Genomic DNA, 24024 nt, shown 5'->3' on the forward strand with positions numbered 1-24024 from the left:
TACCAAGGAAAGAAAGGCAACCACTTCAGAAATAGCTTCCCCCTCCTCGTTATTCGAAGCTTTTGTGTTTCAGTGATTCACAGTAATTCTTGAGCAGTTCTTGTGATTCATATACAAAGAGAATAAAAAACTGGAGAGGGTAGTAACAAGAAAAACACAAAAGAACACTCTCTCAGTATTCAGTATCAATATGTCTACCATGGAGTGTTGCCATACTGGGATCTATGGGTTTATTTCAGGTGGAAAGTTAAATAAAATGTTGATATGACACATTTCAGAGAAGCATGATAAATTTAGCACCTGAAGCGTCTGAAAATTTAGCATCCTTGTTGGATAATACTTGTGCCGGGGGTAGGAGAAATATTGTTGGGCTGCAACTCTCAACAGCTCTGACCATTGGCTATGCTGGCTGAGACTGATGGGAGTTGGAGTTTGGAGTGCCACAGATTTCCTGCCTGGTTTATACACAAGGCAGTGCTCAGAAGTAAGTCCCACTGAGCTTAGCAAGATTAACTCACAAGGATAGGAGCAAGATGATGTATAGGGCTGGCAGCTTTCTGAAGTGAGCTGGTGTAGCGTACTGTAAAGATACTGATAGCAGAATCCCATACATGTTAACTAATGCACTGTGTTCAGTGGAGCTTATCCTCTGCTCAGTGTGTGTATAGACTGCAGACTGAGCTATGAATCAAGAAGTCCCTAGTTTGAATCCTGCCTGTGCTGAACCCTGGATCCTCCTGATTTCTCAAAATCTTTAATCCCCTTAGGAAAAATGCTTCTGTTTCTTCTTTTGTTCCTCTTTCCAGGTAATTCTAAAATTACTTGATGATGGTGAACAACAGCAACACCTAGATGCGGACATCATGGTCAAAGAAACCTTGCAGATTGCAAACCACCGAGAGGTGATTTGTACTATAAAATAAAAGACTATCAAACATCCCTTGTTAGGCTTTAAACTAAGGTAAGTGCAACAAAAATCCTGTACCCCATTTATTTGAATTCCCCTGAAATTATCTCTTCCCTTTGATAGTTTTTAACTACGTCTTTCATTTTCTCATTAATCGCCAGAGAATGGTTGAAAGAATGCAGATTCCCCCCCCCCCACAGCACAGCACTAAACTTGCCTCTGCCTGAACTCAACAGGCAAGCCCCCCCCCCCCTGTCAGCCTATTCAATAATACTGAGTAAATAGTAATGTTTTTAAGTTCCTCCTGAAAGATAATAATGGGGGAGACAGATGCACCTTACCAGGGAGGGCACTCCACAAACACGGAACCACCATCTCATTCAAGACTAAAGGGTGGGGAAAGGTTGTCAATCAATGGTTGGGGTGAATGAATAAATGGCTACTAAAAGTAAAGGGACCCCTGACAGTTAAGTCATTGCAGGCGGTTGGACTAGATGATGCTCAGGGTCCCTTCCAACTCTATCATTCTATGTGAGCCCTGCTGATTAATTTCTGGTTGAGATGAAGGTAACAGGATCTCAAGATGGCAGGAAAAACCAGTAAATTGTGTGCATCCACTCATGCTTTTACTTGCTTGTTTTACTATAAAATTAAAGGAAACCTGAAGAATGTCTCATTCTCTCTCTCCCTCTCTCCCCCCATTTATATCCAAAACTAAAGTAACTTGGACATCAGACACTTCTGAGAACTGGAAGCTCCCAATTATGTTTGCAGTTACAAGGCCAGTAACCTCTGAAATCTATCTTATTTCTCTTCTCTGTCTTTAAGACCATCTATGGTGTAGATCAGAAAGCAGAACAGAAGATCCTTGGCCTGTTAATAGAGAGTGGAGGGAAGTGAATGAGATCAGAATTCTTTTCCGTCACCTTATCCTTGACCTCACAGTAGATGGGACATGGACAGAAATGAACAATTGCCACAGCTCTATAGGAAATATAGGCCTTTGCATGATGTAGCCCTGATTAAACCTGCCATTATTTTTTTGATACTTCACACAGTGCACTGCTGATTTTTAAGGCTTAGGACTGAACAGTGACCTTAATATTCATCGCGTGCTGATCCCCACTGAACTGTGGGACATTTGCTTAGAACTCGCCCATACAATTCAACTTATTTTATGCCACTATAATTATTTGAAAGAAAAGGGATTCTAATGTATTCTAAGCAATATGACTTGCCAGGGACCTGGGGTGAGGGAACAGAATGGAAGAGAAACAATAACGTATTAAACTGAAGTTGTGCCTACGTGTCAGAGGCTACCTCAATTCCGTCCCCTCAAAACCTGACAGCCGCTGGCCCACCTATTCTGCTTCTAGCTCTCCCTCAAGCTCTTTGTGGGGCATGGTGGTTATGAAGAGTTCTCAACTGCTGCTACTTTTTTGTGGTGGCAAATAATATATAAACTTTAGGCCAGTGATAGTAAACCCATGGTCTGCAGGATGGACACAGCTGTGTCTGGTGACACACTACCCTCTTTTGGGTTTTGACACCTCATTTTGCTTTTGAAAAACACCACTTCTGCCTCAGGTAGGACATCATAGTTAGATGGTCTGGAATGCACCTCTATGTTGTCTCTCTCTTCTAAGTCCTTCTAACAATGGTGCCACACCAGAAGGCGGTGTGGAGCTTGTCAATAGTAAGAAGCAGGGGTGTTCACTGACACAAGATTGTTTGAATTCCACTTTGGTGTTTTGGAAAAAGAACAGGAGTAGGTTCAAAGTGTTATTTGAAGAAGTCCTATTCAGTTCACAGTCCAAGTCCAAATCTTAAGTGGAAAAACGAACCACATTCATTATGGGGAGCAAGTAGGGCTGGAAAGGCTATAACAATATTTCTTCTTGACAGAATCGTATGAAATTAGCAAGTATATGAGCTGCTCCTGCATGGATAACAGCTGTCAAATTACAGACACATTTGGTTCAGGGATTTTTGTGCTAGGATCCTTTAAATTTGAGGCCCCATCGCAACATTGGGTTTGGGTGGAGGCCTTCCACGTTACAACACTGAGGTTAAAGGAAAGTTTCATTCCACTGAGTTTTAACAATAAACAAAACCAAAGCATTTCTTCTCCCAAGAGAATAGTGGAGTGAGAGGCTCTCCATCACAATGGTGTAATGAGGAGCAAAGTTTCTGGAAGCCCCTGCTTTGCTACATTTGTGTGCATATGTTGCAAATACTGTCTAAAGCGGGGGTGGCTAACCTTTTTAGACCCAAGGACTGGCCATGACAGTGATTTGTATAGCTAAAGTAGGCACAGACAATCCACACTTGCATGCAAATACTTATTCACCACACCCATATATACAGGTAGGCAGACATGCATAACAGAAGGGGACAGGCACGCACACACAGAGCAATAAAAAGGGTCCCAGAGTTTTCACTGACTATAATAGCACAGAGTAGGAGTTTCTCCTCCTGCCCAGCACTTAGCCACCTATCCTCCCACAAGTGTTTTTGTATCTACTTATCTATTTATATGTGTGGTCAGTTTGTGTGGTGAGTGTGTGCACTCACGGAAGCGTTTGCTGGCCATACTCACTTGGCGATGCACACCAGTGCCATGCAGCCCTTGATATGGGTAACCAGTACTTTAATATTGTTCTTGGGCCACACTCCATTGGGACTCTCTGAAGCCATTTTGTCCTAATTTGCTCTTTGCTAATTTGTCTCAACCTGGGCCTGGGGAAGAGGTCTATGGACAAAGGATTGTTCCTCAGAGTGAGGCATCATAGGGTGCAATGACAGGGAAAACTCAAGGATAAGGGAGGAGGTAGAGGATATCATAGCACTGAGAGGCATTTACTGGGCTGCCTCAAACAGCTAGATGCTTTTTGCTGGCGCTGCCTGACATAATGTGAAACAATGATAACTTTTGGGCACTCAGAATGTGCTTCTGTGTAATTGACTAAACTGTGCAGAAAGGCAGAAGATGCATAGAAATCCTTTTGGGAAAGAGTTAATGGCAAATGCCTGCTCAGTGAATTATTCTGATCTCTTTAAGAGGCTCCCAATGAGTCACAAAGTCTTCTTGGCATTTCCCTTCTCCCCAATCAAACATTAAATTCTCTCCATCAGTTAGACTAATTTGTACCAGGCCTAATGGTGTTTCTTAAACAGAAGTGCCAATGGTTCGTCAAAATGCGCCTCAAAAGTTATCCAGTTAAAGTACTTCCCCTGTATGATTTGTTTCCCCAGTTTCACATCTCTTTCCATTATTCTAATGCAATTTAACCAAGGCCTAATGATGCTTAAGTAATCTCAAAACCAAAACCACTGTGACACCTCAGAGGAAAAGAGATACCATCAGCTCCTTATCCTGGACTGATGTCATGAGAGCAAACTCGCTCTCCATAACGTGTGATAAGAAAGTAAATGATACTGGTTAAAATGATTAAAACCTATAACCAAAGTTGTGAATTGTTCCCATTGCGTTGTCAATACATATTATTGTGCTTGTTTCATAACCCCCAAAATGCAGATTGTTGTTGTTTAGTCGTTTAGTCATGTCCGACTCTTCGTGACCCCATGGACCATAGCATGCCAGGCACTCCCGCAGTTTGGTCAAACTCATGTTCGTAGCTTCGAGAACACTGTCCAACCATCTCGTCCTCTGTCGTCCCCTTCTCCTAGTGCCCTCAATCTTTCCCAACATCAGGGTCTTTTCCAGGGAGTCTTCTCTTCTCATGAGGTGGTCAAAGTATTGGAGCCTCAGCTTCACAATCTGTCCTTCCAGTGAGCACTCAGGGCTGATTTCCTTCAGAATGGATAGGTTTGATCTTCTTGCAGTCCATGGGATTGCAAGATATGCACTTGAAATGCATATACGCAGATACGCACTTGAAAAATCATAAACATTTATTTGCAGGCTGTTTTCCAAGTAGCCAACTGAAGCTTTAGCACAAAGAGGTGTGGCTTGGACAATCAAGGCCACCATAGTTTGGGGCAAGAGTGGCCAAAGTTTCTAAGGCTCAGACCAAGAGATATATGCAAGAAACATAATATAACTAACAATTTCTATCCTTGCCAGGCTTGCCTGTGTTTCTCAAAATCTGGTTTCACCTCCTGTTTTTCCATAGTCCCTAGTAAGGCAGCTGGTCCTTCCCTCCAACCACTCAACCTACAATGCTTAAGATAGTTCTTACTAATTTGGCCTTCTTAGTCAGACAGTAGCAGCTGCTGCCTTTACTTCCTCACTCAGGTTCCTCTTCCCCCCCCCTTCTTTCATCACAGAACACTAGCTTTGCAGGTCATTTAGTCAAACCCCTTGCTCAATACAGGAACTCCAGAAACGGCAATCCCCATTGGGTGCCTGAAGACCTAATGCAAGGGGACGATTATAATCTTGCTTGGTTATTGGTTCCATTGTCCATTGGTTCCATTGCTCAAATACTCTCACCATATTTTCTTCCAGACCTGCTGCCTTTTCTATCTTCCTTTCTTTAGCCATGCTACCTCAGAAGCCCCTTTCGCTTCCCACCCTCACTTCCAGGGCTCTCTTTTCACTAAGCTTTACAATTTGTTACCTACCATAAGGTCCAGTGGTGGCTGGCACTCGTTGGGACTGGCAGGATGAAAATCAGGGCGGCAAGCAGTAGGCGATGACAGAGCCAATGGCAGGCAAAGCCAACTATTTCTAGCTTTGCCCTCATCCTATTCCCTCCTGAGATATACAAAGGCAACACTGAAACTGAAGAGGAAGAAGCTGGTAGGCAGTTCTATCCTGTGGACTGCTAAGGTGGAAGGAAGGCAGACTGAAGTTGATGGAGCAGAGCTTCATTTGCCCTAATGGACCAGCCTGCAGTGCATAGGCCCTACCTCACGTCAACAGTATATACTCATTATTCCAAAGGCACTGAAAGGTGTTCTTCTAGCCCAGGTTTTCTCTTTTATTTGTCCCTTCTTCAACTCTTTGTCCCTTTTTCCTTTGCAACGAGGACCCTGCACCTAAATCCATTGTATGTTCTATCCACTTCCCTCAGCTACCCCAGCCCTGAGATTAAGAGTCTCATGCTCTACCAACTGACCTCAGAACCTTCCTTAACCAACTAGATCTCACTCTGCTCTGACCTCCATTACCTCCCTCAGACACCTACACTTCAGCCTTTGGGCTGGTCTACAAAGCTGTTCTTTGCATGGTGTAAGTCAGTTAACATCCCTTTGTCGCTCCAGTGTATGCTGCAATCCCACTGCAATTGCCACCTACAGGCTTTAACACCGTGAAGCTGACTACCTATATGAAATCCTGATATGTCATAAACACTGCCTTTCTTCTCCTTCTCCCTATCTTGGCGGAGGGGTGGAGAGGGAGAGAGAACGCATGAAACGCCATCAGATTTCAAATGGGTTCCCTATCACATTAAGAAATTTGAAATATTCATGTGAGTGTTTGTTAATTCCACCCAGCACAAATTTATCTCCGTTGGTACTTAGAATGCAGCAACTCAACTTTCCCATCAGAAAGACGAAGGATGATTTGAAAAACCCACATGAGAGCAGTCATGGAAAACTGTGCCAAGGGAGATTTGAAAAACCTCTCTCATAAGAACACTTTCCATTGATACATCTGCTTGCTAAAAACTGCACTCTAGTTTCTCATCAGTAACATTCCTATTGGCCCTCTCTGCATCCATGGCTCCTCTCCCCTTATGACTCAGTCTTCAGTACTGATCATCTAATTATTTTCTCGTTAATTCAAAAATCTCTCTTCTTTGGTATCTTTCACCTCTAGAGATCTTGCAAACATCTGTTCATCCAGATACGAGGCATTCCACTAGGCTAACCTAACTGGGTGGAAATCCAAAATATCCAGATTAAAAGCTGCTTCCTACATTATATTTCATCCTTAACCAGTTCCCAAGTAAACAAAAGACAAACAAACCCAAGTAAACAAAAGACAAACAAACACACCGTCCTCTTCTCTGAATAGTTCATCCATGTAAAAAAGCACAACTCTTGCCTACAAGAACAAAACAAAGGACATGAGCCATGAACATGAAAGGAAGGAGCCTCTTCCTGTGTGTTTTTTGCCCACCAAAAAAAGTACAGTTTTGCACATGTGGGTGCCATTTGGTAAGGAGGACTGGCTGTTTCATATGCAAGAGTCTTGGGACAGGACAGCCTGGGAATATTAGTAACAGGTGAGAAGTCTTAAAATTATGTCAGATCATGAGCATGTTTGCAAATAGAGCACAGGGAAAGCAGGGAACAAATTGGGAAATGGAAGGAAGTACCGTATTTTTCCATCTATAAGACGCCTCCATCTATAAGACGCCCCCTATTTTGGGGGACTCAGATTTACGAAAACCCACCCTTGGCACTCTCCATGTATAAGACACCCCCTAATTTTGGACATTATTTTTTAGGGAAAAAAACGTAGTCTTGTACACAAAAAATACGGTATGTCAATGAAGACAGTGGTGAGAGGGCTTTCTCACATGTGTGTGTGAACTAGCCTGAATTCCAAAAGGAAAAACTCTGGATGGGGCTGTAACAGGGCATAGCTACAGAGCATGAGATGCCTTTCGCTGGCTTTTAATGAATTCTGTAGAAATTAATGTTAACAAAGCCAAATAAAGTACAGCCTAATTTAAACTGAATGGGCCCGGAGACATCCACACCATTCAGCACAGCAGATAGGCAGGAATATTCTATGTGATTCATAGTGACTTACTGTACAGCCTTAATGCCAAGACAAATGATTGCTTAGTATGGGGTGTACTGATGCCTGAAGTGAGGAAGACATTACAAAAATGTTAATCTGGCTTTGCAGGAGATATGCTAAGGCACACGACTAAGGGCAGGGTATAAACAGACATGAATTCAAATAATAAAGAATTCTGGATAATCAAAGCCTAGACAATTGTGATTCTATGTTGAATTTATCTCTTTTGTTGTACTCAGAAGGAAGATTGTACCAATCTGTTAGGGCGGTCGGTAATCTACCTTATTTGAAAATACATTCAACCCCTTAGATCTTTATGTATGCACAATGTCTGCAGTTGTTTGAATTTTCTACTTTCCATTCATTACCCAATGCTCATCTTTATGAATGGCTCAGTTCAGAAACAATGACAAACCATGGCTTGCATAATATTATTGTTTATTGTAACCCAAACCATGAATTGAGTTTCCAAAATGTATAATCATGGCATAGAGCTGCTTCTATACTTCCACTTCCACATCACAGTTTCTGATTCTGGTTTGCAAGCCAATCTTAAACTGCACTTTGTCAATTCAGACATCCCACCAAACCATGTTTTGTCAGGATGTGTGCACTGAGGCACTGTGGATTAAATGAAAACTTTAAAAACTTCACAGTCAAAATAACCATTGTTCAGAAAGACTGATGAGCAAGCACACAAGCATTTCTGCAAGGCGTAATTTAAATCAAACCCTATGAATGATGCTTACAGCTCAAGTGCTGATTATTTCTTGCCTAGCTGTCTGACAGAGCTGCACAAAGCTCTGACGAATGCACACAGAAGAGTGAATACAAATAGAGGCTGTAGCCAGAATGAGGCATATTCATTTTGACATAATGAGGCACAACCATTATGAAGGCAGTGCAAAAGAAACTCAGCAAAGCAAACATATAATTCTGCTGGATGTTGTAAACCCCAAACCCAACAAGACAAGGACAAGAGAAAGCAGGGCTGTAATAGCAGAACTCTTTAGTCAGAACTTTACTCAAGCTGGATCTTCAGTGGTTGGGATAGCCCAGGCATCCCCAAACTGCGGCCCTCCAGATGTTTTGGCCTACAACTCCCATGATCCCTAGCTAACAGGACCAGTTTTCAGGGATGATGGGAATTGTAGTCCGAAACATCTGGAGGGCCGAAGTTTGGGGATGCCTGGGATAGCCCATTTATTCCTCCACATTGTGCTTACATTTAGCAACAGTTTTGTGTGGATATGGAAAGAGTCCTATTAAAATATAAAGGTATTTCCAACCATGACTGGGGAAAATAGGACCAATGATTCTGTCAGAACATAGTATTTGTAGCTCCACAAAGTTGAATGAGATTTACTTGGACAATGTGAAGTTAGGGGGCCTCTCAGAGCCTTTGAAATGCATCTGGAAATTCTTCAGAGAATGCATACCTGAAGAAGCGGCAGAAGGTCTAAAAAATATAACCTAATATCAAAGCACAGGCATGGCAATTCTGACCATACCTTCACACACCTGCCAGGGTCCACTGGTGCTTTGGCACTCCTGCCTGCCCACTTTCTCTGATGGCAGCTGGGTTTGGGAATCTGCCTGCCATGAGAAATTCGCCACTGAGCTCTAGAGAACCAAATGGAGTGTTGTGCCAAGTCATTGTGGGAACTTAACAGAATGGTCAGCTTTCCAGGATGAGCTGCCAGCTGGTTGCCTACGTTCAGAGAGCCACAGATGGTGGTAGGGCAAACCCACCAAAAGGGGGTGCAGCAGGTAACACCTTGCCAGGAGGGACGGAGGCTCAAACCTGGCACCTCCTTGACCACAGAGTGAACATAATCAGATTTCTATGAAAACAATGTGTTGTATATTTCAGGTGGAGTATTACTTTATCCACATTATTTTGCCTATGAGATTATAAGCAGGCAACATCTAAGTAGATACGACAGCTACAAATCTATTCTGTAGCTTGGTGCTAAGGCAGGCATGGCCAAACTTGGCCCTCCAGATGTTTTGGGGCTACAGTTCCCATCATCCCTGACCACTGGTCCTGTTAGCTAGGGATGATGGGAGTTGTAGTCCCAAAACATCTGGAGGGCCGAGTGTGAAAATGGACAAGAGCAGAGCTGCATTCAAAAACTGGCTTGCCAAATTTATGAATGCAAGAAAAAGTTAATGAAGTTGGTGAGTGTCTTCTTTCTGAAGAGGCCCATAAAACTAGAAGTGACCAACAGTGAGTTCAGTACTGCCTTTTGGCCCCTTGGTTCTAACCTTTCTCCAATGGGTTCCCAAAGTGAAATACAACCTCTCCATGGAAGGAAGTCATGTTGCCAATATTCATGTGCATCTTCATTTCCAGATGTATGCCCTACACACTCACTGTGTTGTTGTTGGAGATCATCAGAAGACTCCCTGCTGCCACCCCCTTCCAAAGAAACCCTTTACTTTCTCTAGGGAAGTAATATCTGGAATTTCAAGTGAGTCTTGTGTGGCCCACTCCCCACCATTTACTTAATTTGTTGGTCCCTCCACGTTATCCCAAAGTGGATGTTATTTAGCCAAGCTACAGTACTTCTTTGTTTTCTTCAAACAGGTAGGTTATTACTTTTTTACTTTTTTTAAAAAAACAAACAAACTGGTAGGACAGAATATGATTCACATCAGCTCTAAAGTATTTGCTGTATTAGACAGCATAAAAAGGTAAAGGGACCCCTGACCATTAGGTCCAGTCGTGACCGACTCTGGGGTTGCGCGCTCATCTCGCATTATTGGCCGAGGGAGCCGGCGTATAGCTTCCAGGTCATGTGGCCAGCATGACAAAGCCGCTTCTGGCAAACCAGAGCAGCACATGGGAACGCCATTTACCTTCCCGCTGTAGCGGTTCCTATTTATCTACTTGCATTTTGACGTGCTTTCGAACTGCTAGGTTGGCAGGAGCTGGGACCAAGCAACGGGAGCTCACCCCGTCACAGGGATTCGAACCGCCGACCTTCTGATCAGCAAGCCCTAGGCTCAGTGGTTTAACCACAGCGCCACCTGGGTCCCTATTAGACAGCATAGTGCTGTTTAAAACAAATTATTTCATTCTAGAAAAAAAGGAAAAGGAACCCTGTCTCTAAACATGACTATATGCAGCTGTCATGATCTGCTTCCCAGATGTGTAATATCAGCCAGCTTCAGGGTTATTGACCTCTGTGATGCAGCCCCAGTTCTAATGTAATCACACTGCTTCTGTCTCCCCTCCTCTCACTTTTTACAGAAACTCCCGAAATAAAGCCACACATGACAACACACAATTTCATGCCTAAGCTCTTCTCACAGTAAGAAGAAGAAGAAGATGGGTGTATCACAGATTCCACCCACCCACACAATTTACCTTTGTGAGAATACATCTCTGTAAGGGCTCCCATGTTGAAGGGCAATTCCATAGCCTCGATCTGCAATAGCGTTTCCAATAGTGTAGAAGGAACAATCTGGATCATTCAGAGCAACATATTCCAAAACTGCTGCATCCCACACAAAGGCATAATTTCCATATTTGACCTGGTTGGGGGAGAAGAAAAAGGAAAGCAAATGCTGAAATTTCACTTCTAGTGCTCCAAGAAGAGGTAAAAATTATACCCTCTGAAAGCTGATCATGCTGAGGTATTCTCCAGCACCATTTTCAGTGTATAAAAAGAGGAATAGATACCCCTGCAGCAGAAGCTCCCTGCACTACAGAAGCATATCTATTTATTTGCCTAATTTACACCTCACCTTTTTCCCCTGATGGAACTCAAGATTATGCATGTAAGGATTCCACAGAAGAGGTCTCCCATCCAGGCACTGACCAGATCTAAATCTGCTTCTGCTTCTGCAAACCATGCCTTCAAACCATGGTTTGGGGCAATATTAAGAAACACTACCATTGTCATAGGTCCTTGGATGTAGCTTCCAGTACTTAGTATTTATTTATTTATTTATTTATTGATTTAAATATATATATTTAGCCAGCCCATCATCAAATGATTCCAAGGTGGGTGACAACATGGTTAAAAACAAACAATTTTTCAGTTCCCAATTGCAATGGCAGCTAACATCCCATAAATGAAGAGGCAAACAAATAGGTTTTTTGCACCTAAAATGTCAGCAATTGACATATGTGCAGGGAGAGGGAGTTCCACCACTGAGAATGCTTCACCACCCAATGTATTTCCCCCAGTGGTGGGACAATGAAACTCAACTCTTGATTTAAGGATCTGGGAAAGCTAGTGTTTCTTCAAATACTTGGGTCATTTAGCATACCTCTCAGCTGTCCTGCTTTGAGCAGGATATCCCAGATTCACAGAAGCAATCTCGGCTTCTGGTTGGATCCTGGGATGTCCTGTTTTGGCTCCTGCAAGGCTGCCCATCCCCCAGACACCTGTTTTGGGGGGGCTGTGTTCTCACACAAGTCACCTGGCTCCTGCAAGAGCATGGCCCCCAAAGATGCCTGTTGGGTGGGGGGCTGTGCTCCTGCAAGAGCCCTGAAAGGCGTGCATCTTGATTTTCCTCTGTGGCATGTTGGAGGGTATGATTTATTATGCCTTCTGTTTAGGGCCTCCAATTGTGGCTTTCACTGACAAGCTTGGGAAACCTGCAACATAATGATACCCAAGCACAAGATTTATCATGCTCTAGACATGATGGGGGAATCTGCCTGATACCAAGTAAGGCCATTAGTCCATCTAGTTCTGTATTGGCTGTACTGACTGCCAGCGGATCCCCAGGGTTTCAGATAGGAGCATTTCCCCAGCTCTGCCGGGAGATGCTGGGGATTGAACCAGAGACCTTCTGCATGCAGAACAGATGCTCTGAGCTACGCAGGGGTAGAGGCCAACCTCACACAGAACTTCCAATTTTGTGAAGCTCTGTGTCCTTTGTAAAGTGTAGTTCTGCACTTAGACTAAAAATGAAAATTCCTATTGAAAAGCAATGGAAGAATGGGAAATGAGCTGATTGTCAACTCTGTACCATCTCCTCACATTGTCCCTGTCCCTGCTATTCCCCAGCGGCGTTACATATAAGTTCTGCTCTTCCATTAAGTGATTCCATCAGTCAGTCAAGCATCGAGAGCACCAGCTTGATTTTCTACACACCGCCTGTTCTCTGGCTGCCTGGAGAAGTCATGTTTCTTTCTCTCCCTAGTCCCACACAACACTTTCCCCTCAATACCTCCAACCAATTACACCGTCTCCAAAGGAAACAAGCTCATTAAATGTACAAAGTCAACATGGAATAAATATGTAACAGCTAAGTATAAAAGAAACAATACAAAACAGGCTGTCTGGAGCCAGGCAAACCAAAAGGGAACAGGGGAAAAAAAATACTCCTACACAAACTAAATAGAATAATAAATCACATGGTATCATTATATCATGCTTGACGATCTAGATGATATTTGCAAAATCTGTTTACATACAGGAGTTACTGAAGTGCCTCTTCAGACCAGTTCCTCATTTCTAAGATGTAACACACAGGAGACACTTTTGTTTGGGATGCGTTACTCTCCACCCCACCCCCAAGAGCAATACATCTTTTCTTAAGTAAACAAAGCAAGCCTGGAGAGAAACTGTATTTTCTTCATGGGCATTTAGAGCTGAAGAAGTGTTTCTGAGAGGAATTTTAGAAGCAGAAATAAGGAGAGCACCTGAAGTGCTTTGGGCATTGCTAACCTCAGGCTGTAAAGACTCATAACAAGCTTAACTCTGACACTGACATGGCCCAGTGAGGCGGAATAGGTACTTCTCTGTGGTGGCACCCTGGCTGTGGAATCCCCTCCCCACAATGCTGTGTTTGTCCCGCACATCACTCTCTTTTTGACATCAGTCGAAAAAAATAAAAATAAAAAATTGTCCAGTAGCACTGAATGAAACCCAGATTATTCTTGCTACCTATAGCATTTTTATAACTGGGGCCCCAGTAAAATGGGCTGGAGTAGATGAACTTTAAGTTCCCTTTTAGTCAGCCCTGTTATTGTATGACCCAGCAACTGCATGTGAAAAGGAAACCTGCTAAAGATGGAACTCAATCATTCTAATATCACTCACTGCTCATGGCAGATTTGTATTCCTGAATTCTACATTTCCACATCATTATATTGCCATTTCATGTGGAGATAATGGCATTTCAGGGTGGCAGCAAATTGGAATGTGGAGCACACGCTACCTCCCGAGCACACAGGAGCAGCAAAGCGAGATCGGCATGAAGGAAGCATATTGTCATTCAGCAGGAATCATGACTTTGTAGTCAATCAGGATGGAAAGCATTAGCACTACAAACCATACCCTTTGTCTCTCCACCACACTTTGCTAGCATTAACACATCTACCACCAGGGAGAGGCTGCAAAAAATGGCAGTGGGGTGGGGGTGGAATGGAAAGTCTGAGAATATGATGAAAATCTCCCATTCCGTATCACAAACCCAACCAGTGAGTGCATGAATTCATAAAGGCCATCTCTGCTTTTCCAGTTCACTGGACATAAGTGAAGACAGTGCAGTGATTATCTAGCCAAACTAATTGACTCCCTGTTGTTGTTGTTTGTCTCAAACAACTCAGCAGGAGTTGCCATTATAATGGGATCTATTTTGCATTATTTGCATCCCACAGGAATGTCTTTAAGAACATCACTAGTGATACATCAGCAGGTCCACAATGAGTGGGTGTCAATAGCATGTTCTAGGACTCCCCTCACTTAAGAAACATAGCTGCCATACACAGAGCCAGGCTGATTCTACTTAGAGCAGGGATAGGGAACCTGTGGCTCTCTAGATTGCTGACCGTTGGCCATGCTGACAGGGACTGTCACCACCATCTGGAGGCCACGGATTCCCCACCCCAGACTTCTGCTGGAGCTGTTCCAAGAACAAAGGCTTTGCACTCGATTTGGGGAGCATGAAATGCATGACTATTTATTTATACATTTGCTTACCTGCCCATTACAATAAAATAAGTCAAACAAGTAAATCAATTCCAAAATCCGACTATATAAGCTTATATAAGACTTGGCATGAGTTTATTTTAGAAGTGCTGCTAACATTCCTATGGTTTTTTCACTAGCTTCTGCCACTGCTCCCTCGGGTGGTCAACAGCCCAAGCCAATTCCCAGCACTTATTTAGAGGTTCAGATGTGCTGTGCGATACTGTTCCATTTTTACTCATTCATACAGCTTAGTTCATCAGAGGAAATAGCTTGGAATCTCGGTTTTAATAGTCAAAGTGCCAAGGATATGAATGCATAGAGCTGCGTCATACTGAGTCTGACCAGCTAGCCCAGTGCTGTCATTTCATTAGCCCATGAAGCATTGCCTACTTTACCAGCAGGATCATCGAAAGGGCTGTTTCCCAGGCTTGCTGCTTTTGACACTGGAACTAAACCTGGGACTACTCTGCTTGCAAAACATGTGATCTATTACGGAACTCTGCCCCTTCTTAAGAACACAAGAAGAGCCTGCTGGATAAGGCCAATGGCCCACCTAGTCCAGCATCCTATTCTCACGGGGACCAACTTGATGCCTGTGGGAAACACTAAAGTAGGACCCCGAGCACAACAGCACTCTCCCCTCCTGCAGTTTTCAGCAACTGGTATTCAGAAGCATTGCTGCCACCGACCGTGGAGACACAGCATAGCCATCGTGTCTAGTAGTCATTCATAGCCTTATCCTCCGTGATTCCAAGCTATTCCCTTGGATGAACTAAGGGCCACTCTGTTTATTCATTGCGGGTACATGAAAGAGAGGTTTTTCATAGCTTTAAACCGTTCCATGAAGAAAAAGAACACAGCCCCTCCTATTCCACCACTTTGTGTTTTGCAACAGCGTTTACTGCTGTTAAGGAGAGCCGCGGTGCTTCAGGGATGCTGTTAGATTAGACAGGCAGATCACAGAGATACATTTTGCAGGCAGAAATATAGAGTGACACACTCTTTTACCTTGGCTCACAGCTGCAGGCCAGGCAGGCACATGAGTGAATGCAGGGGAGAGAGAAAATGCTCTCCCTCCATACAAACACCAGCTTTACCCAGCGCTGCAGCTTGCCTCTGATCAGGTCTTTATGTGTCAGTTTTACTTACCTCATCCTAGATGTCAGCAGCTTCCAGCTAGGAAACATTTGTAATCTGCACCCCCTCCCATTTCTAAGCATTCCAGAAAGAATTCAGGAACACATTCTAGAAGAGTAGTTGTGTTAGTTTGCAGTTGCAGTTGCAGCAGCAGCAGCCTTGTGGCATGAGCTCTCTTTGACAAAAAGCACACTTCTTCATCAGATGCATAAGGTCAACAGTGAATGTGCTGAATGTCTATATGCACATAGATTTATGGTATAGTTTTCAACTAAATCATACTCAGATTAGACCCATTGAAATTAATTAACCAAAGTTTGCTATCCTGCTAGGGTAGCTCAGTCAGTAGAGCAAGAGACTCTTAATCTGGGGGTTGTGGGTTTGAGCCCCACATTGGACAAAAGATTAACGCATTGCAAGGGGTTGGACTAGATGACCCTCATGGTCACTTCCAACTCTACAATTCTATGATCTCCATTAATGCTAATGGATCTACTCTGAGTAGGACTAGCACTGAGTACCATCTGTGGTAGTTATATGTACCCTTCTGTCACAGAGCTGAGAAGCTCCCAAGGCAGTTTTTACGGGATTAGACTTTCATCTGGATGAGAAACCAACAGAGACTTGTGGTGCAATTTATATAACTACATAGGAAATGAAAGTAACCACAAGAAGTCTCAGTTCCAGCTAAGAGACAATAACATCAAGAGAGGATATTTAACTTCATAATTACCAGTTATTACGAACTGATAGGGATGCGGGTGGTGCTGTGGTCTAAACTACAGAGCCTAGGGCTTGCTGATCAGAAGGTCGGCGGTTCGAATCCCCGTGATGGGGTGAGCTCCTGTTGCTCAGTCCCAGCTCCTGCCAACCTAGCAGTTTGAAAGCATGTCAAAGTGCAAGTAGATAAATAGGTACTGCTTCGGCGGGAATGTAAATAGTGTTTCCGTGTGCTGCTCTGGTTCGCCAGAAGCAGCGTAGTCATGCTGGCCACATGACCTGGAAGCGGTACACCGGCTCCCTCAGCCAGTAAAGTGAGATGAGCACCACAACCCCAGAGTCGTCTGTGACTGGACTTAATGGCCAGGGGTCCCTTTACCTTTACCTTTACAAACTGATAATTGATGGGATGAAAGTAGATGTGGAGAGGGAAATTTAATCCTTATCTAGTTGTGGTGCTGAGGAAAATCCCTATTTGCTATGGGGAGCGGGAGCCTTAATTGATGTAAACACTGCCAGGTTTGCACCAAAGTAATTGGACACAATCTAGTACAGAATTAGACATTCTTATGTCTTTTGAATTCAATGAGGTTATAGAAACCTAACTTTGTACTGGACTGTGGCCATTGCTGGTTTAGATGTTAAGATTCCATTAAACAAATAACCCAAGATGGCATCAACCTCCCTGGTCTGACATTTTCAGCGTTATCTGAGGGTGTTTCAAAGGAGTTTCAAAATTCTGTACAGATCCTTTTTTCTTCCTTGAAAGCAGCCCCATGTGTCAACTTGCTTTCCCCACATAGATCGCTCTCCTCTTAAGTCTTGACACTCACTCCCAGTCCGTTCAAAGGAACTTCAAAGCTGCTGGGGGCATGAACAGAAGAGCAATGGGCCAAACTTGATTTGTGTAGTTGTGAATTGCCAGAACTTTTTCCTCTTCAAGCTAGAGCTTCGTTTCCATCAGAAAAAACAAAAACAAAACCCAACTTAGTTCAGTTTTAATGTTTTGCTGTGGGAACTTAGGAAGCTTCCTTTTACTGAGCCGAACCATTGGTCTATCTAGGTCAGTGTGTTCTACAATGATTGGCAGTGGCTCTCCAGGGTTTCAGGCAGAAGACACCCCACACCCCAACCCTAACTGGAGATGCTGGGGACTGAAACTGGGACCTTCTGCATGCCAGTATGGCACTTCCCCTAAACAGTGGTGAATGAGCTGTAAACTCTTGTTCAGTTTCAGTTTAGTGTCCAGAAGTACTTGTGGCCTTCAGAAGTTTCCCAGAGCTATTCAAACCTCAGGCAGTTTGACTGCTTTCCAGCAGTGGCCTTAGCTGCCAAGTATTCCGTTTCCCCCGGGATTTTAATCTGTTTCCCGCTGTTCTCCCGAATGGAAAAAAAATCCTGGAAATCCCCTGGATTTCCTACCTGCCAGGGAGCCTCCATTTTGGGTGCCGCTCTTCACATGTGTGGGCACCGGAAATCGGGCAGAGCGGCACTGGAAGTCGCTTCTACGCATGCCTGGTGGCCATCTTGGTGGTGGCCGCATGGCGGAAGTCATCTTGGTGGTGGCCGCAAGGCAGCGGCAGCCATCATGGTGGTGGCCGCCACCATGCGGCCACCAACAAGATGGCCGCCGGGCATGCGTAGAAGTGACTTCCGGTGCCACTCTGCCCGATTTCCGGTGCCCACACATGGGAAGAGTGGCCCTGGAAGTTGCTTCTATGCAACTTCCGGTGCCGCGCCGCTGCTGATCCCGCATTTTTCAGCAGGAGACTTGGCATGTATAGCAGTGGCTGGTAGGCAGGGATGTCACTGCACACCTGGTCTTCCAGCAGTGGCATTGCTGTGCTTACCAGTGGGGGGGGGGACTTCCCACTGCCTCCCTCCTCTCAGTACGTGCAGCAACACTGCTGATAGGCCAGGGTATGTGGTGCCTCCACACTGGCCACTCCTGCTGCCTGTTTTTCTGGCCTTCAGAAGGAGGACTCAAGCCATCAGGGAAATGGGTTGCAATTTCAGAGGAACTTCTGGTGGCTTCTACACTAGAGCTTAACATTTTATTTATTCTGTTTATTAGATTTATGTCTATTATCTATATCTATCTATCTATCTATCTATCTATCTATCTATCTATCTATCATCTATCTATCATCTATCTATCATCTATATCTATCTATCTATCTATCTATCTATCTATCTATCTATCTATCTATCATCTATCTATCTTGGACTGCAAGAAGATCAAACCTATCCATTCTTAAGGAAATAAGCCCTGAGTGCTCACTGGAAGGACAGATCCTGAAGCTGAAGCTCCAATACTTTGGCCACCTTATGAGAAGACTCCCTGGAAAAAAAACCCTGATGTCAGGAAAGATTGAGGGCACAAGGAGAAGGGGATGACAGAGGACGAGATGGTTGGACAGTGTTCTCGAAGCTACCAACATGAATTTGACCAAACTGCGGGAGGCAGTGGAAGACAGGAGTGCCTGGCGTGCTATGGTCCATGGGGTCATGAAGAGTCGGACACGACTAAACGACAAAAACATATCTCTCTGTAGCTGAGTGGCTCGTGTGTTTTCTTTTAAATGCACTAAATAAAAAAAGCTCCCAAACCTCCCAAACGGAAATAGAATTTTGATAAACATTCCATGCATGCATATTCTTGCAAGGTGGTTAAGGTCCAGTCTCCCTGAAGCTGCTGGACCGCTAGCCATTGATGGAGTTAGGATGTTCCTTCCAAATGAGACTGCTCCAACTATTTGTCCATCTAGCCCAGTAAATAATGTCTGCTCTACTTGGCAGTAGCTCCCCAATCTCTCAAACAGAGGCCAGCTGCCTGATCCTTTTAACTGGAGATACCAGAGATTAAACCTGTGACATTCAGACTCTCCAGGGTTTCAGGCAAGGGGCATTCCTAGCCTTACCTGGAGATCTAAGGATTAAACCTGGGAAATTCTGCATGTAAATAATATACTGTGCTACTAAGCTATAGTCCTTTCTGCTGATTTATGCACTGCATGCTATTTATGAAGGGTTGTAGCTTAGAGGCATCACAACTGCTTTGCATGCTAAAGTCCCTGGTTTAATCTGGTTTAATTCTTGGCACCTTCAGGTAGGGCTGTGAATGTCCTCTGTCTTAAACCTTAGAGAGCCACTGCTGGTCAGTGCAGACAATATTGAGTTAGATGGACCAATGGATCTGACATGCTAAAAGGCAGCTTCCCATGTTCCTAGCACATTGTGTGACCTCTTCCCATAGCCAGTGCACTCACTAACTATTATATGATATTGTTGTGAAATCACAGAAGAGGTAGCAATAGGGCTACCTATTAACTGAAATAACTAGTTGGGAACCAGGCCAAGACCTGTTCCCCATTTCAGTAAGCATCTCCCAGACCCTGATCCTAGAAAGCATCTATGGCCAAAAAGGCTGTGGATCACTGACCGAGCACCTGCTTTGCATGCAAAAGATACCAAGTTCAATTCCTGGATTCTTCAGCTAGGGCTAGGATAGTCCCCTGCCTGAAACCTTGGTGATCCACAGCCAGTCAATGTGGTTAGATGGACCCAGGGCCTGGTTTAGTATAAGGCATATTCCTATGTCCTGTTCTTTTCAGTGCAAACTAGCTTAAATCTGGTAGCTTTGTGAGGCCTTTGGTATCATGGTGTCTGTATGTAGATATCTCTAAACCAGTCGTTATGATGCTGTGTTGGAATGTCTGTTTCTATCTCTGGCTGTAAACCAGAGGCAAAACAAGTATCTCAACAATAGATAATATGGCTTCCTCAAATTGAGCCTTCTTCTATCAAAGATTCCCTTAGTGATGGATGTTGGGATCAGAATGTATTGTATTATGCCATCAGTTACATGACGCCTGCTCTATACCAATTTCAGCATGCTTTATCTATCAAACCTGGCAAAATTTATATCCAAGCAGATGTTTATTACCCCATGTGACACATTTTATATCCATTATGTGATCTATGTTCTTCATTTTGGCAGGCTGTGCCATACATCTTTTCTGTAAGCGCTTTTATTTGTTCTTATATATGTTTTGCCATATTTTATGTCCCAACAGATCCCCATTTTTGCCTTACAGCTCACTCAAGGAGAAAGGCCACGCATAAAAATTCTTATGGTCCAATTCCCTTTTTGGTATAATGCCATCCTACCTGCAGTTGGGAGAAGACTTGCTACTCTGCTCAGTTCTATGACTTCCATTTGATTTGGGAAACAGAAACAGGAACAGATGTAAGAAATGATAGTGTGGCATGTTCAGAAGGAGGTGGAACTGTTCATCAGGTTCTTTTTTCCTTTATGGGGCACAGAATTATTTTGGCATTTCAGCTGTGATCCTAGATGAAGGTGGGGAAACCTTTCAGCCCCAGGGTCTCCTTTTTTCTGGGTAAAGTTCCAAAGGCTGTGGTGGGTGGGGCTGGAAGCAAAAGTGGGTAGGGCGCTGGATTCGAATGTTTAACCTTTGTACAGTAGGCTGGTTTCTACACACACTCAACACATCCTTCTCTATCTTCTATCCAGGCAAGCAAGAACACTATCAGGGTTCAAGGACAGAATTCCAGCCAGGCAAAAACTGTTGGAGAGCAAAGCAAGACCAATGAGGAATGCGGTCTGCGAGACTTTCATGAGCCAGACAGAAAGGCCTGGAAGGCCGCATTTGCTGCCTCTGGTCCTGAGGTTCCCCTCCCTTGTCCTAGAAACTCAGATATCAGATGTTACCAAGAATAACTTATATTACATTAGTCTAACCTGCAGATTGTGGTTGCCATAATCAAGACACTGTACCCACAGAGACTTGACACTGGGGGACCCCATATACACATCATCTCAGGATCCTCCACAGTTATCTCCACACCTCAAAGGCAGAGTTGACAATGGGTCCTGAACCATTTGGCAGCCTGAGGCCTCCCTTCAATCAGCGCTGCTCTGGAACTGGATACCAGCAATGGCACCTTCTCCAAAGGAGATAAGAGCCCTCTAAAGCCCCACAAATAAGTGAGGCAGCAGGACCCCAGTTACTGTTGCATATCCATAAGGAAAGCTCTTAGCTCACATCCTGCTTATACATCCTGTTGCCCATGCCTTGTTAGCCAGTGCTCCCTCCCGCTCACACAGGTCTTCTGGCCTAGAACCTGCCCTGTTGCCTGTATCTTAACAGAACCCTTCCCAGTCCCCCTGGTGCAATGAGGTACTGTGGAGGGGGCTTTCCCCACACAAGCAACACATAGCTTCCCACTAGCAACCTGGCTTCTGGCCTCATATAAGTATATATGAGAGACTGTGTGTATATGAGAAAACTGTGGTGCTGTGCATTATTTTTATTCATGTGCACAACATACTTACAAATACAACTGCAAAGACACTCCATCTTAGGGGCACGGTCGTGAACAGCCCAGGCCCTCTAATTTATGTCCAGGCCAAAGCCCCTTGGTAGCAGTACAGAGGCTTGTATTATACAGAGGCTTATCTGTTGCTTGTATTATGGATGCATTGTATTTTGTAGTCTCCTTGATATATTGCCAGTTATTTATGTGCTACTCCATGCTATACTCCATAGAATACACACAGTATGTTTGCTTTGATTAAAAAGCATTCCTGGGGGGATAGGGAGGAACTCACATACACCAATCAACCATCCCGTAGTAGGAAAGTGGAAGATGAAGAAGCAATAAACTATTCCCTCCCACCAATGCTTTGGCATCAAGCTGAGAAAGGCCTGATGTTAATCTCGACCTCCTTCTTCTGCAGGCTGTGAAGGAAATAAAGTGTGATTGCAGCCCAGATAAGATACTCTCAGACACACTTTTTCAGACATTCCCCCCCCCCCCACTATATATCAACTATTAGAAGGAAATTGATTTATAAAGCCACCACATTTTTGAAGTAGAAAGCCATGCCATCTATTGCAATTTCTTTAGTAAAAGTATTAAATATATCGGAACCACATTCCACAGGATGGTTTAGGAGTCCGCTTTCCCTCCCCATCATCAGCCATGCACATGCTGATAACTGCAGACTGGCCTTTACTTACAACAGGGGGCCAATTGTTTACTCCTACTTAGTAATCTGCCCCACCTTCTCTTCTGTTGAGTCATGGTTTGCAAGTTACTCCAGGCTTTAAAAGACTGGTCAAACAGAGGGAAGACCTCTATTGATCTCTAGGAGTGTGTGTGTATGGATCATGGTCCAAATAAATTTAATACAACTGTTTAATAAACAAGGTCAAGTGACAACATACCAGAATCCTTGCATTTAGACCTGCTGTTTCTCAAAGGCTTATGGTTCCACTGTCCCTTCCATGTGCCTTCAAATTTTTCATCAACTTAAAATGAATGGCAACAGGCCTGCCTCTAATAGCAGTCACAAGGACATCCTGTCCAACACTGTTACTCGGTGTCCTCCCGTACATACATAGCCAAAATGAAAACTGGAGTGAACATTGGCATTACTCATCAGCCTTAAAAGAAATACTGCTTTTAACAATGGAACTCTGGGCCAGGGAGCTAAATGTGCAGGAAAAAAAGGTCACATGTAATCAGAAGGAAGTAACACCTCACTAGGGTTGCCAAACCTGACCCTCTCTCCAGGTTGCTGTCTTTACCAGATTGCAACCTTTCCCCTCCAGGTCACTTCCCAGTCTGGGAAGTAAACTCTAGTTTTGTCTTCTAGCTAACACTGTAGAAGCTGGAGGAGGAGCCCCATCTCCTAGGAGTTCTTCATGGGCCATCACATTCCTTTTTTAAAAAATGGCTCATCTCCCAGGCAGTTTCCTAAATACAGGAAGGTGAGTCCAGGGATTAGGAGTCTGGCATACTGTTTAACTCCCCAAACCTCGATTAAATTCTAACAGCTACAGGACCCAGGAATTTAGGGGGATCTGGCAGCCACAAACTCATAATACAACCAACTAGTATAGAACTTCTGGTTGAATTAGGAAGGCAGTATGACTACCTGAGCAATTGCAAAAGCATCCTCTGACTAAAGAACAGAAGAAGGGCCTCCTGCAGTCCAACAGTCTGTTCTCACAGTGGCTGACCAGATGCTTTTGGGAAGCCTACAAGCTGGACAGGAGGGCAACAGAACTCTCCCCTCCTGTAATTTACAGCAACTGGTACCAGAGGCATGCAATTTCTGTTCTCCGTTCAACAATTATCATGCTACCCAGTCACAAAAAGCATATTTCTGTTCCTTAGCTACACTCTTATAATGTAAGCGCAAGATGATGACACTTCTGTGTGGTGGGGTGGTGGGGCTTAGCATTTAGCAGCAGATTTATGGCAGAAATTGACCACAGTAGCTTTCACACTTCTTCACTAGTAACTCAGCATTAAATTTCATTACTGCTGTGGTTGAGCAGTGGTTCTAAAGAGCATCTCAGCAAAACCTGCTTTCAAGGGAGAGCTCAAGTGGTCATGGAAATAAAACGGCTTCTATCATCCCTGGCAGAAATTTCTGTTAGGACATGTTTATCAATGGCAGAATTCTAGATTTAAACGGCCCACATAGTGGCATGAAATTATATTGCTTCATGCAGCGAATTGGAATGAAGAAGGCTATGTGAAGCAGCACCACCATGCTTCTCAAT

General features: G+C 44.0%; 1 protein-coding gene across 1 annotated transcript in view; it reads right to left on the reverse strand.

The window, feature by feature from the left end:
* Positions 1 to 24024, reverse strand: part of GRID2 (glutamate ionotropic receptor delta type subunit 2) — a 368933-nt gene that overhangs the window by 88828 nt on the left and 256081 nt on the right. The window contains exon 12 of the mRNA XM_088660515.1: positions 11002 to 11168. Coding sequence (XP_088516641.1) covers positions 11002 to 11168 — 167 coding nt within the window. The remainder of the gene's footprint in view (positions 1 to 11001; positions 11169 to 24024) is intronic.

The sequence above is a fragment of the Zootoca vivipara genome, chromosome Z1 (assembly GCF_965207765.1).
Source record: "Zootoca vivipara chromosome Z1, rZooViv2.hap1.1, whole genome shotgun sequence".
NCBI classification, from domain to species: Eukaryota; Metazoa; Chordata; class Lepidosauria; order Squamata; family Lacertidae; genus Zootoca; species Zootoca vivipara.